The sequence below is a fragment of the Stegostoma tigrinum genome, chromosome 25, assembly GCF_030684315.1.
Source record: "Stegostoma tigrinum isolate sSteTig4 chromosome 25, sSteTig4.hap1, whole genome shotgun sequence".
NCBI lineage: Eukaryota > Metazoa > Chordata > Chondrichthyes > Orectolobiformes > Stegostomatidae > Stegostoma > Stegostoma tigrinum.
The window spans coordinates 23925514-23940098 of NC_081378.1; the positions used below are offsets into that span (position 1 = coordinate 23925514).

The 14585-nt window shown below is 38.5% G+C and overlaps 2 protein-coding genes across 10 annotated transcripts in view; one reads left to right on the top strand and one right to left on the bottom strand.

The window, feature by feature from the left end:
• The window catches only part of napepld (N-acyl phosphatidylethanolamine phospholipase D), a 42929-nt gene extending 34745 nt beyond the window's left edge, over window positions 1-8184 (top strand). For all 6 annotated transcript variants that reach the window (XM_048554238.2, XM_059654567.1, XM_048554233.2 and 3 more), the window contains one exon: window positions 6874-8184. In XM_048554238.2, coding sequence (XP_048410195.1) covers window positions 6874-6999 — 126 coding nt within the window. In that variant the 3' untranslated portion in view covers window positions 7000-8184. The remainder of the gene's footprint in view (window positions 1-6873) is intronic.
• Window positions 1-14585, bottom strand: part of armc10 (armadillo repeat containing 10) — a 57087-nt gene that overhangs the window by 25867 nt on the left and 16635 nt on the right. The window contains exons 7-8 of one of the 4 annotated variants that reach the window (XM_059654572.1): window positions 14490-14578; window positions 5251-6114 (exon numbers count right to left, since the gene is read on the bottom strand). The exons of 1 other annotated variant lie outside the window; for it this stretch is intronic. In XM_059654572.1, coding sequence (XP_059510555.1) covers window positions 14525-14578 — 54 coding nt within the window. In that variant the 3' untranslated portion in view covers window positions 5251-6114; window positions 14490-14524. Of the gene's footprint in view, window positions 1-5250; window positions 6115-13450; window positions 14426-14489; window positions 14579-14585 lie in introns of those variants that run through there. 2 more of the 4 variants (XM_059654571.1, XM_059654573.1) reach the window with 2 other exon arrangements.

Here is a 14585-nt window from a genome sequence, read left to right on the forward strand (position 1 = left end):
CAAATATGTGAAATTTATAGAAAAAAAATTCTGGCTTAGTGAATTTATCCAATGAGCAGGTGACCCTTACAGACTGAAATGTAATTGTTTCTTCTTATTTTTCATCAGTCTCATTTTTCTTTATTATTCTAATTCCTTCATTTCTCTTCCTTTGCTCATTTTGACTCTAATTCATCTAGCTTCCTTCTTTTGTTGTTTCCTTTTGCAACGTTTACTGTTGATCCCATTATTCATGAAGAAATTAGACTTCTATTTTCCCTCACCAGCCCATTATCAACTCTTACTTTCAGCAACTTACAGGGTGACTTTATTTTGGTTAAATGGGAAGGGTTGGGGTGGGGGGTGGGGGGGGGGGTTGAATTAACCACCATAACAAGCCCTGCTTCATCTATATCAAAGTGTAATTGTGTATTAGAGGAGGAGGGGCTTTTGTATTTACTTTCTGGGAACTGCAAGAATTCCATGACTGTACAAGACACTGTGTGCCAAAGTACATTTTTAATGCAGTTTCAAAAGGAAGTTTTATTGCAGTAAATAACAAAACAGGAAAACATGCATTTTTAAAACCATAATGTGTATATATTACAGATTTTGGTCCAGGACCTAATTTATGGTTAGTACCACTTCATAAACAGCAATTTCAAGAAATCTCCAACTCATAACCTTAAAATAGTCTTGTCAAGATATATAGTTTTCTTCATATTGAGTATACTATAATTAGACTATAATTAATTAGATTTGCAGATATCTAGAAGTGATTATTTTGGCTTGAAGCAAAGAATGATCAACAGTGCTATTTTGAAAAAGTGCCATTTTAGGTTTGCACTGAAAGAGATTCCTGCCATAAGATTTCAATTAGAACAGAAATTTGCAAGTGTTTTAGAGAGAAAATAAACTCTAATCAATTATTTCATAGTCTACAAATGTAATGCTTGGCAGAGTATCTTGAATCACTTACATGTAGTCTAAGTCCGTTTAAAAGAATATTAATGGAGTTGCAGCTGAAAGACACTAAGTAAAGACTCAAGATGTTTCTATAACATTGAGAAAAAATACGGAAGGGGTCATCTTAATGGATCATTTTCACTTACGTCATGGATATTTTCCAATATTATTTTAACCTTACCCTACTCCTATATCTTACGTCTAAGATCCAGGAGTGTGACACAGAAAAAAGCTGGCTACTGAAAGCTGCTTGGGGTTTTGGAGTGGGGAAGGTGAGATTGTAAAGGAAGATTTTTCACTTCACAATAGATTAATTGGTCCAATAAAATAGAGCTTTTCATACAATTTCTGCATTCAGTTATTGGTATATATTTTATCTGTGATATGAACTTGTGTTATTCCTTTAAATAATTGAACAGTATTATTTGATTTAGCTGGAATTTTGTGTCTCAAAATGTAGTCAAGAATTAGTTAGAATTATTTGGCATAAAATTTGGATCGATAATGTCCTGTTTTTGGGCACTACAATTATCTCAACGTAATACAAACGTAATTTTGAAAAGCTATGATTCTGGCTGGAGTACTGCACTGGAACTTAAGCTCTGCTACTGCAAGAGTATAATCACCAAAATGGTTAATAATTTTTCTTTATTACTGTTATCTAGAACAAAAGAGATTTTTACCAAGTTTCTTCAATAAACTCAAAAGTAACACTTGGAAACGCGTATTTTGCCTTTTAGAGGTAGCAAAACTGGTTAACAACTAGGCTACTGTGCAGGGGTCACATTATATTCTCCTTTATTATAAACATCCATATTCATACACAAACATTTCAAGATGACACAGTTCTGCAGAGGTATTATGGTTGGAAATATATAATTTAAAAAATGAAAGAAAACCCTTTGTAGGAGTTCAAATTTGAAAAGAATGGGTTGATATCTCATAGTTCCTTTGATTTCCTTTTGAAATGTTCCAATTGCTTTTGGTCAGCAAAATGACGGAAGATCTTCAGACAAGATTTCAGCTTCAGCTGGAAAGTTAGAAATTCTCACTTCTAATTTTGAGGATTCATCAACGCCTCACTCAGAAAGAGCTCATTTCCTTGCTAACCCTTCCAACAACTGGCAGCTTTCTTTCAACTTCCCCTCTTAGAGTGTCGTAATTTGCTATTTCTCTCTGTGTGGCAAAACAAAGTCCAGAAGCTGTTGCTAGGCAATCTTCATCAATAGCCCTCTTCCAATACTTATACTAAATTGTCTAGCAATTAAGGTAATTAAAGATCCCTTAGCTGCCCTTTTAAAGCTATAGATTGTCTATTTTTCTGAAGTCATTTTCTTTTTCAGTAGACAGCCTACAATATTCCTTGACTCTTGACATTTTCCAAGAATTTACACGCCTTTTGCAGCCCGGAAATTGTTTAAATCTTCCATTTTCCAATTCTCTTAATGCATAAATATGTCTGTTTCTAATAGCTATATACTCAACTCTGCTGGGAGTTCGCAAAGTGATGGTACAGGATTATTTCTGTGACTAGAAGTCTGTTTCCAATGGGATTCAACAGAAGCTTGGTGTTGGGCCCTTGCTGATGTGGTGTATCTTGATGATTTGGACTTAAATGTTGGGGTATGATCAAGAATTTCACATGACAGGTGGTGGTAGACAGTAAGGAGGATAGCTGTAAACTGCAGGAGATATCAAGGATCTGATCAAATGGGTAGAACCGTGGCAAATGGAATTCAACTTAAGAAAATGAGGTAATGCAGTTCGGAAGGGCTAACAGCAAGGTATTATTCTATAAATGGTAAAAACAAGGAAAGGACTGAAGTCTACCCTATCTGGCAATTTCAACTTTCATTATCATCAATGGACGATCATTTATGCTGTGTACTCTCTACAAGATGCACTGTTGCAACTTGCTAAGGCTCTTTACACCGTGCCTTCCAAATCACGGCATCTACCGCACAGAAGGATAAATACAGCAATTACATGAGAACATCAATATTTGCACGTTTCCATCCAAACCACACAACAACGTAACAGGGAACCATATCACATTCTTCACTGTTGCAGTGTCAAAACTCCTGGATTTCCAACCCTAACAGAACTGTGGGAGTACCTACACCACGTGGACTACCATAATTCAAGAAGGCAGTCCCTTTTAAAGTTCCTGCCTTCCACCTTCTCAATTAGGCAGTGCAATAAATGATAGCCCAGCCAGTGACATCCTCAATCCATGAACAGATTTTTAAAAATGGCCTTGGACAAACTCAAGCAACTTTGAGCCAATAAGGCCAGCCTTTGGATTGCTCTCATCTCTGCAATGGTGGCAGCAGGTATGGGCTAGCTGACTGCTGTTGCTGGGAGGCCAATGGAAGAGTAGTGGTGACAATACGAGTGCTGGTTTGTTTGCATCATGGTGATTGGATGCCAGATATTCATGCATCACAAGCTGCAGTGCAATTTTGGAATCTGTTCAACTTTAGAACCAAATTATTTTTTGAATCTTAAGTGTGACGTAGAGCCAAATGGTAATAAGCCAGATGGTGTATATATTGTTATACAATGAGAGATTCAATCATAGAATCATACAGTACACAAGAGGGCCTTTGGCCTATCGTCTGTAATGCCAAAACTATTCTAAATTAGTTTAGTCCAACTTTCTAGAACTAGGCTCAGAGCCTTGAATGCTATTACTTTAAGTGATCATCTAAATACATTTTAATGGTTGTGAGGTTGCCCATCTAAACTACCCTCCCAGATGTGCATTTCAGATCTGTCACCCCCTGGTGAAAAAAGCTTGCTTCAAATCCCCTCTAAACCAACTGCTTTCCACCTTCAATTTGTGCCATCTTGTTGCTGATCCTTCCAGCAAGGGGAACAGCTGCTTTTTATCCACCTTGTCCATGCCTCTTTTATTATCTTACACACCTCTATCAGTCCCCCCTATACAAAAGAAAATAAAATGAGTGAATCCAGCCTCTCCTTCATAGCTAAAGCTGTCCATTCAGCCTGATGATTCTCCTCTGCACCCTCTCCAGTGCAATGACGTTATTCCTATACTGTGGTTAGTCAACAGCTGGAGTACTGTTGCAGTTCTGGTCACCAAAGTGCAGTACACCTTCAACCTCACCTCCCTTCTCTTCACAGCTGTTGCCATGACTGATAAAAGGATGTGTCCTGGTATGCGTTTTTAACTAATCTATTAACTTGTCTATCGTCTTCAGGGATTTGTAAAGAAGCACCACAAAATCCCTACGTTCTTCTTAACTTCCTAGTGTCCTGTCATTTATTGAATACTCCCTTGTCTTGTTACTTCTTCCAAAGTGCATTACTTCAAATTTACCAGGGTAGCACGGTGACTCAGTGGTTAGCACTGCTGCCGGACCTGTGGTCAGTTCCACCCTCGGGTGACTGTGTGGTGTTTGCACATTCTCTACGTCTGCATGGGTTTCCTCTGGATGCACCAGTTTCTCCTAATGTTGTAAGATGTGCAGGTTCGATGGACAATTTAACAAGGCCAATCAAGTGTGTTCAGAGTTGTGCAAATGAGCTGGCTTAGCCACAGGAATTACAAGGTTACAGGGCTGAGGCAGGGGAATGGATCTGGGTGGGATGCTCTTTGGAGGGTTGAGGTGGACTTGCTGACCTGAACAATGCATGCACACTGTAGGGATTCTATCGTTATTAGGGTTAAATGTCATCAGCTGATCTGACTAATCCATTTATATTCTCCTGTAATCCAAGACCACCTCCCTCACTTATGAACCACTTGGCCAATCTTTGTGGTATCTGCAGTTACGTATCATAACTCCCACATTGTCATCTACATTGTTTATATGTATCACAAACAATAAGGTATCCAGTACTGATCTCTGTTACACCACTGGATATCAGCCTCCAGCACCACAGACTTCTACCACCGTCCTCTGTCTCTTGCTACTAAGCCAATTTTGGATCTACCTTGACAACTTACCCTATATTCTGTGTTTTATCATCTTCTTTATTAGTTTCCCATATATACCTTGTCAAAGGCCTTGCTGAAATGCACGACCCTCATCTAAACGTTTGGTCACTTTTTCAAAAAATTCAACCAGCTTCAATAGGCATGACCTCCCAGATCATTAAACTAATTTCCTATATGACCAATTGCTAATATTGGCATCAAAGTAGTTCATAGAAATGAAGAATCATAGAATCTTTACAGTGTGGAAACAGGCCCTTAAACCCAACAAGTCCTCGCTGATCCGAAGACATCCCACCCAGACCCATCCCCCAACCCACCAAATCTACACATCCCTGAACACAACGGGCAATTTAGCATAGCCAATCCACCTAACCTGCACATCTTTGTACTCTGCGGGGGGAAACCAGAACACCTGGAGGAAACCCAGTCACTGAGAACATGCAAACTCCACACAGACAGTTGCCCTTGGGTAGAATCAAACTCAGATTCCTGGCGCTGTGAAGCAGCAATGCTCACCACTGAGCCACCATGTTGCCGCCTAGTTAAGTGAAATTTTCTTTTTGACAATGATTTGTAGAGAAATATCAGCAATCCAATTACCCCATCTTGCTCTTTAATTCCTCCTTGTCATTTATCATGGAAATTCATGTTCTGATCTCTCAAGTAGGGAATGGAGATGATATTAAGCAATGGCACTTGAAACCATGAAAGCAACTGCCTGAGCTTGCATGGCAGCAGTGATACATCGGACGTATATCAGTTAATATGGTACAATCTGTTTAGCTGATGTGGCTGTCATGGTTAGTGCCTATCGGTGTCTGCAGGTTGAGAGATCCACATATGAAGCTTGCTGCAGCAATGCAGATGCAGCTGTGAATTTTAGTTCAGAATACTGATTGGCAATTTGATAAATGATGACGATTTTGGTGCATTATATGAAGCTTGTAGTTGGTGGGCTATGGATATTTAAAGATTAAGTCACTTAATCATTCGTGTAAGGCGACTAATTTTTTTCTTCACAACACTGCATTCACGTCCTTAGGGACATTGATTACCTGGATTATCTCGCATTGACGGTTACAGCTGTCACATTCCATTGACTTCTCGGCAGATTTCTGGACAGCCTCCTTCGCATGACCACCAATTTGTATATCAGCATGACTTGCAGAAGGATTTTCACTATCTGCTTCAGCCGCAATGAGTTTCTGTTTTAAGGGGTACATCCAGGTGTTAATCATTGTAACTAGCTGTAACTCATGATCGTCCTTGCTATTTTGGATCTCTGTTAGGGTGTGTAGCCACACATCAGCATGATTATCATTGGCTCCACTCTAAAATCATGGTAATGAGCCGGAGCCAGATGCTGACACATTACTGGCATCATATTAAATGCATGCCAAATACGTGTGGAGAGTTCATTTTTAGGACCTGTTCATTTTAAGTTGCTATATCTTCAGAACATACGTGTAGAATGTAACGCATGATTTTTTTGATTTCACAAACAATTCGGTTCTGAAGTGTGATGTAGAGCTGAATGATGATTTGTGCAATTGGTGTCCCAGTATATCTTTATCACAAAATGGGAGAACAGCATCAGTTAAACTAACTTGCCCTATGACCAATTGCTAACATTAGCATCAAGGTAGGATAAGTGTGAAAGTGTTAACGATGATTTGGGAAGGAAAAATAGCAATCCAATTACTCTAGCTTGGTCTTTATACCTCCCTGTCACCTATCATGGGGAAGTCACTTCCTGATCTCTCAAGTAAGGAATGGAGTGGATCTTAAAATGAGCAACAGAGGAGAAAAAAGTAAAATGTTAATGAATGAAGTGTAAAATTTTAAGATGGCAGTTTAGAGATCATACTGAAATGATAAATAGTTTATTACCATTAATGTTGTCATAATTATATTTTCCTTTATGTGTATTAGTATGCATTATTAAACTATTATTTCAATTCCAGTACTACTTGGAACCTCGAAGGAAACTTGAGGAAGCTCGAGAAAGATATGGATTGAAACCAGAGGATTTCTTTGTTTTGAAGCATGGAGAATCGAAGAATCTGGGTGAAAATGAAGCTTTTCAATGAAAACAGATATAGATTATAAACTAGGTGTGGCTGTTTCGCTAAGATGAGTAGAACTAGGCTTTCATTTCTAATAACCATACTTTTAATTTTGGGCTGAAAATTGACTGAAATGCCATTAGTTTATAAGTTGTCACCCTAGTTTAACCTTATTGCACATATTCAAAAACAAGCATTACAAATGCTAGCTTTGTCAAGTAAAGTTTTCTTTTCCTTTTTTTAAAAAATTGGTTGAAGTCCAAATAGTGTTTGTTTTATCAAAGTACCGAAATACACTTTTAATGCTAAATGCTTTGGCTAAATATTTGGGTTTTGCAGCTGTTGGCTGCCTAAAGTGAACCAATGATTGTCTTCCATTGTAGATGTATTCAACCTGCCACCTGCACGTTTGCCAGAAATGTTAAGTTTGCACAATTTAAATTAATGCATATTTAAAGCATGTGAAATGCACAAAGCTTTACTGTAATTAAATACACTATATAGTTCCAGCTAGTTCAATGTAGCTTCAGTTATAACCTTGAACTTGAAATGTGACATTGGCCTTAAGATAAGTGCCTCTTTAATAAGCAGGAATTAAATTGACACTATAAATGAGGTTAGGTGACTGTACAAAGATGTGGGTTATCATTATTTTACGAATAAATTTGGCTGTGAGCCAAATTATTGGTAATCGTTGCAAAAGTAAGAGTATGCTACATAATTAGAAGATGCAAGACTGTGGGAAAGGATAATGGTTCGCTGCACAGTTAATTCAAAGATGCTTTGCTGGAACTTTGGCTCTGTCTGATATTAATTAACCTCTACATTGTTTTTCTGGCTGTTTTATAAATTCCAATGTGTCTCCTCTACAGAGATGTTTTAATTGTTTTTAATCAATTTTCTTAGGGGAATGGTGGAGATGTTGTACTTTTAACCGTGGGATATAATCTGTTGTGCTTATTTTCCAATATAAAAAAATGTAAAGTTTGAATGGCTGACGGTTATGTGTTTTGTAGTTACAATTGTAATACTCCTTTTCAAATAACATTTAACTGTGAGTTCATAGTTTCTGCATGATTAGAATGGATTAGAAGCTGAGGTGAAATCATGAAGATATGATGAAATGTAAAAATGGAGAAGAAACTCCAATTAACTTCTCAAAGACACTGTTCACAGATAAAAAAAATTAAAGTGTCTATTTTCCTGTTACTGCGTCTGCATGTTTGAATTTGAATTATTTGAGTTAGTTTTTTTTTTAAAAAGCAAATTCAAAGAAAAGCTAGAGATAATGGGAACTGCAGATGCTGGAGAATCCAAGATAATAAAATGTGAGGCTGGATGAACACAGCAGGCCCAGCAGCATCTCAGGAGCACAAAAGCTGACGTCACGTTTTGTGATGCCACCCAAAGGTTGCAGGAACAGCAACTCATATTCCGCTTGGGAACCCTGCAGCCCAATGGTATCAATGTGGACTTCACCAGCTTCAAAATCTCCCCTTTCCCCCACCGCATCCCAAAACCAGCCCAGTTCGTCCCCTCCCCCCACTGCACCACACAACCAGCCCAGCACTTCCCCCTCCACCCACTGCATCCCAAAACCAGTCCAACCTGTCTCTGCCTCCCTAACCTGTTCTTCCTCACCCATCCCTTCCTCCCACCCCAAGCCGCACCTCCATCTCCTACCTACTAACCTCATCCCACCTCCTTGACCTGTCTGTCTTCCCTGGACTGACCTATCCCCTCCCTACCTCCCCACCTATACTCTCCTCTCCATCTTCGGTCCGCCTCCCCCTCTCTCCCTATTTATTCCAGAACCCTCACCCCATTCCCCTCTCTGATGAAGGGTCTAGGCCCGAAACGTCAGCTTTTGTGCTCCTGAGATGCTGCTGGGCCTGCTGTGTTCATCCAGCATCACATTTTATTAATAAAAGAAAAGCTAGAGTTCTATAGTGACTATAACTTCAGGTGTAAGAACTGTGGTGTCCCTTGAGAAATAAACAATATTAAAGATTCAGAAGACGACATCACCAATGACTGGCACATTGAATATTCTTCCTGTTTGAAATATGTGGAAGCTTAATACACATAAATTAATTGTTGAATCTGGCTACAATAATTATGGCTGAACTTCAATATGAAGATAAATTGGCAGAGTGTTTTAGGACATTCAGATAATATGACAAAGCACTAAAGGAGAAATTAGAAGGGGTTAACAAAGTTAGACTTATCAGTGACTGAGGTAAGTGTGCTGTCTTTCCCAAGTCCCTGAAATTCACGGGTCACAACGTTTTTGCAATTGTTTTATCTGGTTCCCAATATGACCAGTCATGTTTTTTTCTATGCTAGAATTAAATAAACCTGGTTAAAGGCTTTTTATTCAATAAACAAAATTTTTCAAAAAACATTATTCCATTAGATGCAGAATTGGTTTGTAATAAGCAACATAATTTACTCCTTTAAAAAAATCCAAATGCACATGCACGCAAACACAAGGTAAAAGAAAAATAGCTTTTGTGCTCCTGAGATGCTGCTTGGCCTGCTGTGTTCATCCAGCCTCACATTTTATTATCGTAAAAGAAAAATAGATTTGTTTGCAGAAATTCACTTTGAGAAAACACACTTTCGGCCATTAAGTCTTGTTCTTGAAGGTAAAAAGAATAAAGGTTTAGGATGTTCATATGGCTATCCATCTGATATTCTGGTATAGACAGATGTTGGACACATACAGCTGTTGCTGAGAACCTTTGTAGAAGCAGTCATTTAGACAGAATCTTTCTGATATTTTCAGAGGCTTCTCATGGAACAGCATCTGGACCAGAATTCTAGATACAACACTGTATCCACAACAATAGTTCTATTCCAGAAAACAGGGCTGCTAAACTGGACAGCTCCCTTCCTTCTGCAGGCTAGATATTAACTACTCTCAACAATTTCCAAAGCAGACATTGCAAACAGGTAGTCATTAATCCAGGCAGGGGTCTCCAAGAAACAAGCAATTACCACAAGACATGTGACTACCAAGAAATATCTGGTTTACAAAAAGAAGGTCCAATGTCCTTCATTAACTTTCAGAGAAAATAAAAGTCGAGGATTCTAACTCAAGTCTGCAAATATCATTAAGCAAGACCATATGAAATAGGAATAAGAGTAGACCCCCTTAACCCTGCTCCACCATTCAACAGGACCATGGTTGATCAGACATTCCTCATACAATTTCCTGTCATTTCCCTGGAGCCCTTAATAGCCCTACTGATCAAGGATCTATCTTAGGCTTAAATATACTCAAGAACTTGCACCAACAGCTGTCTGGGGCAATGAGTTTCAAGACTGTAAACCCTCAGAAGAAATTCCTCCTCATTTAAGTCTTAAATTGAAGGCCCATTTATTCTGAGACTTTGCACACTGGTCCTACACTCTCCCTTGAGTGGAAACATCCACCAAGCATTTACTCTGTCAAACCCCTTAAAAATCCTATACATTTCAACAGGATCACCTCTCATTCTTCTGAATTCCAATGAATCCCAACCTATTCAACCTTTGCTCATTACACAGTAACAACTCTGGGGAACATCCCGGTGAACCTGATCTTGAACTACCTCCAAATGAAACATCTTTACTTAAATAAGGGGACCAAATCTGCTCATAACTCCAGATTTGGCCTCACCAGTACCTTATACAGTTACCGTAAGTATTCTCTTATATTCTAGCTTTCTTGAAATAAGGGCCAACATTCCTGAGTACCCACTGCACTTCAGGGCTAGCTTTCTGTGTTTCATGCACAAGTACACCCAACTCCCTTTGTGCTGCAGCTTTCTGCATTGTTTTTTCTCCTTTTAAATAAGATTTTTTTTGCCATTCCAAAATGAACATCTTCTCATTTTCCCCAAATTATTTGCTAACTTTTTGGCTCTTACTGAACCTGCCTGCAATACCTTTCACAACTTGCTTTTCCATCCATTTTTGTGTTGTCTGCAAATTTGGTTACAGTACATTCACTTCCTTCCTCCAGGTCATTCATATATATGAAAACTGTTGCAGTCCCAGCATTGATCCCTGGTCACAGGTTACTAACCTGAAAAGGAACCCCTTACTCCTATTCAAAGTTTCCTGCTCATGACCCAATTCTCTATGAAGTCTTCATAACAGAATTAAGATAGTCTGCTGACCAGCGAGGAGAATGTGTAATAACATAAATGTTATAACACAGCTGCCCAATGATGTAACCTTGCTTTTGATATTACTAGGTGTCATATTGTTGGGGATTGGTTTGCAGTGAAGAGCAACACCAACACAGATTCAATTCCTTCATCAACTGAGGTTACTGAAATAACTCCAGTGGTCAGTATTACCTGACCAAGTCACCCTGCATATGAACATGCATAGTACTTAACACTGGTCCTCAGAACTAGCTCTCAAGACTGAGCAGAGCCTCTGACACTCCAGTTTATATCTGTCAGCACTACATCCCTCTTCCGTGAAGTCTGGAAATGTAGGCCTGTTCTTTTTCTAGTAGCCTCTCCTGGGCGTTTTTACACCGGGTCCAATTCCTGATGATTTGGCTTCGGATACAGGTGGTATGTACCAGATTGTAGTCCGCCTCATGCCCAGTATTTCAGAAGAAATTCATCCCTTTCTTCATAGTTAGAGGTGCCAAGGCTGCAAGATCCATTGTGTCTATTTCACACTCAAAGGTTTCTTTGATGTTCTGTGAAGGGGAGATTACATAGGTTCCGATAGCTATGCTGGATGATCTGATGGGTGAGTGTTCTGCTCCTATTGCGTTTGTGAGTTTGCAGCTTTCATAAGATCCGCATGTTTGTTCAGACTGCCTCATATACCTGAACTTCACAGACTTGACCTAATATCGACTACGTTTCTTACCTATCCAGGGCCATTTCCGTGGTTTGTGTGTCAAACCTTGTCCCCGAAGTAAACTGTCTCTCTTTTGCTTACAGGGGTCTTATGTCTGGCCTTGGCACTTCTGATGCTACTCCCCCCTCTCCAGTGCACTGCCCCACCAGGGCAGATATATCTGCATCCAATTCTGGTCACCAATCATAACTTCTCACCAACATCTTCATTCTGGACAGCCCTGGATGGAATTCACCCAGACAGTGGCTCAGCATCCTCAGAACGAACGAACAGAGCCTCCAACACTCATGTTTATTGTACTTGTGCTGCAATAGTCTTACCAGACCATAGGGCTACTCTCTCCCTCTCTCTCATTACAGGGAGAGAGAAGGGGGGGGGGGAAGAGGGGGGAGGGAGGGGGTAGATGAGAGTCCTTCATAGCAGTCTCAGCGATGACAGGAATTGAACCTATGCTGTTGGCATCATACTAAACTAAACAGACTCCCAAACATTCCTGTTTACAGGTTTAGTTGAATCCAATCCTGTTATAGATTTCTAGTGGGTTAAAATGTAGGTACATGGTCAATTTAATTGTTTGATCTGAAATAACTGAAGAAGTTCCTTGCCTGGGTTATCTCAAACCACTAACCTTGCAGATATTGTCAGCGAAGGCTCCCTGATTAGGGCTGTTAATCTGGGCAATCAGGGAAATCATACTCAACGAGATCTACCTAGCTGACTTTATTACGATCACTACAGTTGCTGTGAAGAATTCTCCGTTCTAATGACAGGGCAGCCCAATGTCATATTGTTAGTCTTCTATTTATGTAAGCAGAAAATCAATCTGTCTTCTACATCTGTTTTATTGCAGTTCATAGTTAAACACATACTCAGGCTGTTCTCCTCTTCTTAACCAACTTTCCTAACTGGGGAAAACCAGATGTTCTGTTTTTGAAGACCATCTGCCATCAAATCACCCAAATAATCCACTAAAACAAGTACAAGCATCAGTTGTTCAAGATCATCTCTGGAGCATGCCTTGGTTCATTCTTAATGGGAGCACCATTTACAACAGGATTGACTTTTAACACCAATTCTCAAGGTAAGGTAATTAATTAAGTTCACTCGCTGAAATTGCTGGTCATACTGAATAAAAGATATTTAATCACCAACATAGAAGCTAGTTAATAAAAACGAAGTATTAGAAATAGAAAGCAGAAAATTGTGGAGACAGAAACAGAGTTGATGTTTACAATCAATCAATAATATTTTAGTATTTCAGTCTTTATTTCCGACTTCCAGCATCTGGAATATTCTTATTTTCAAGAACCTTGTTAATCCTGGTAAAAGCAACTGAAAACAAAAACAATGTCTTCCCAGAGGTACAAATGCCAACTTTTGGTTAGACATATCCCGTGATCATACGCTGTGCACTAACACTATTTCTTTATAATTTGCAAACTTTATTACATTTGCTTCATAAATGCCAAACATGTTCCACTATCATCCCACTAGAAAAGTAAAACCACAGCCATACTGTTGGGCTTTTTAAATGGGCAAAATGTTCTTGAAACAAATTTCTATGTCAAGAATGGATTGAAATTAAGTATATTACTTCTAGAGGTTAAAAGACAAATCATGTATAGTTTAATTTTCTCTTAATTTACAGTGGACAAGTGCAAATCATGAGCAGAGGTATATTACGAATATCAATGTGTACAAATTTAAGTTTATCCGGATAAGCTCAAAATGATACAGCAGAAAAATAGCAGGTATAATTTAATACAGGAAGCATAAGGTTATGAGGATTTGGTAAGCAGAAGATTGATGTGTTGATTAAGTTTGAGAAGTAAGACTTAAATCTTGCAATTTTACACCATCAATAGAATTATTAATACTCAGCAATAATGTTCTTAGACTCTTGTCTAATCTTTGAATGAAAGACAAGGGACACAACTGATAATTTAAGGTAATTTGAAAAATGTATTTGGCCTGGAGACCACAGCTGACGTTCTGCATGTAGTTTTGGCTCTCAGCTATATGGTTTGTTAAGAAATATTAAAACACTCTGGATCTTCTCTCGAGGCAAAAAAAGGACCAAGACAGTATATGATGAATTGACTGAAGGTTTTTTCCTGTCTGATATGGTTTGTGTTCCAAATAAGCTTGAGCAGATGGGAGGAAAAACAGCTAAAAGACTTGGTCTTCAAAAACTATATTACAAATTACGATTAAATATTTTAGCTGTTGTTTTGTCTTTTGAAATACATTCAGAGAGGTCAACAAACAAGATATGATCAAGAATTGACAATTTTTGCATACCTACTTCAGTCATTGCAGTTTTCGACAGGGAAAACATCTAGGACCTCATCACACAGAATCAGTTTGTTGATTGGAGCAACTTACAAATTGGCAGAAATTAACACAAACCCAATACATTCAGTACATAGCATATATTTTGACCAAAAAATGTACTTCAGAATGTTTTATTTTAATATCAATAGTTTGAGAACACTGTTCGCTGCTTCGATTGAAAGATTTCAGAAAATATTGCAAGTGTTCATATAATTTTGAAGAGACTTTTACTGAATAGCTTGATCTAAAGGAAGTAAAATAAAATTGTTAAATAGACTAATTTACTGTGTAGAAACATGCCAACTTACTTGACTTGACATATTCTCTTCAAAAATGAGAATGCTCAACAGCTGGATATTCTTTTTCCAACGTGGAACTGCCTTTGTTCCTGAAACATCTTATGA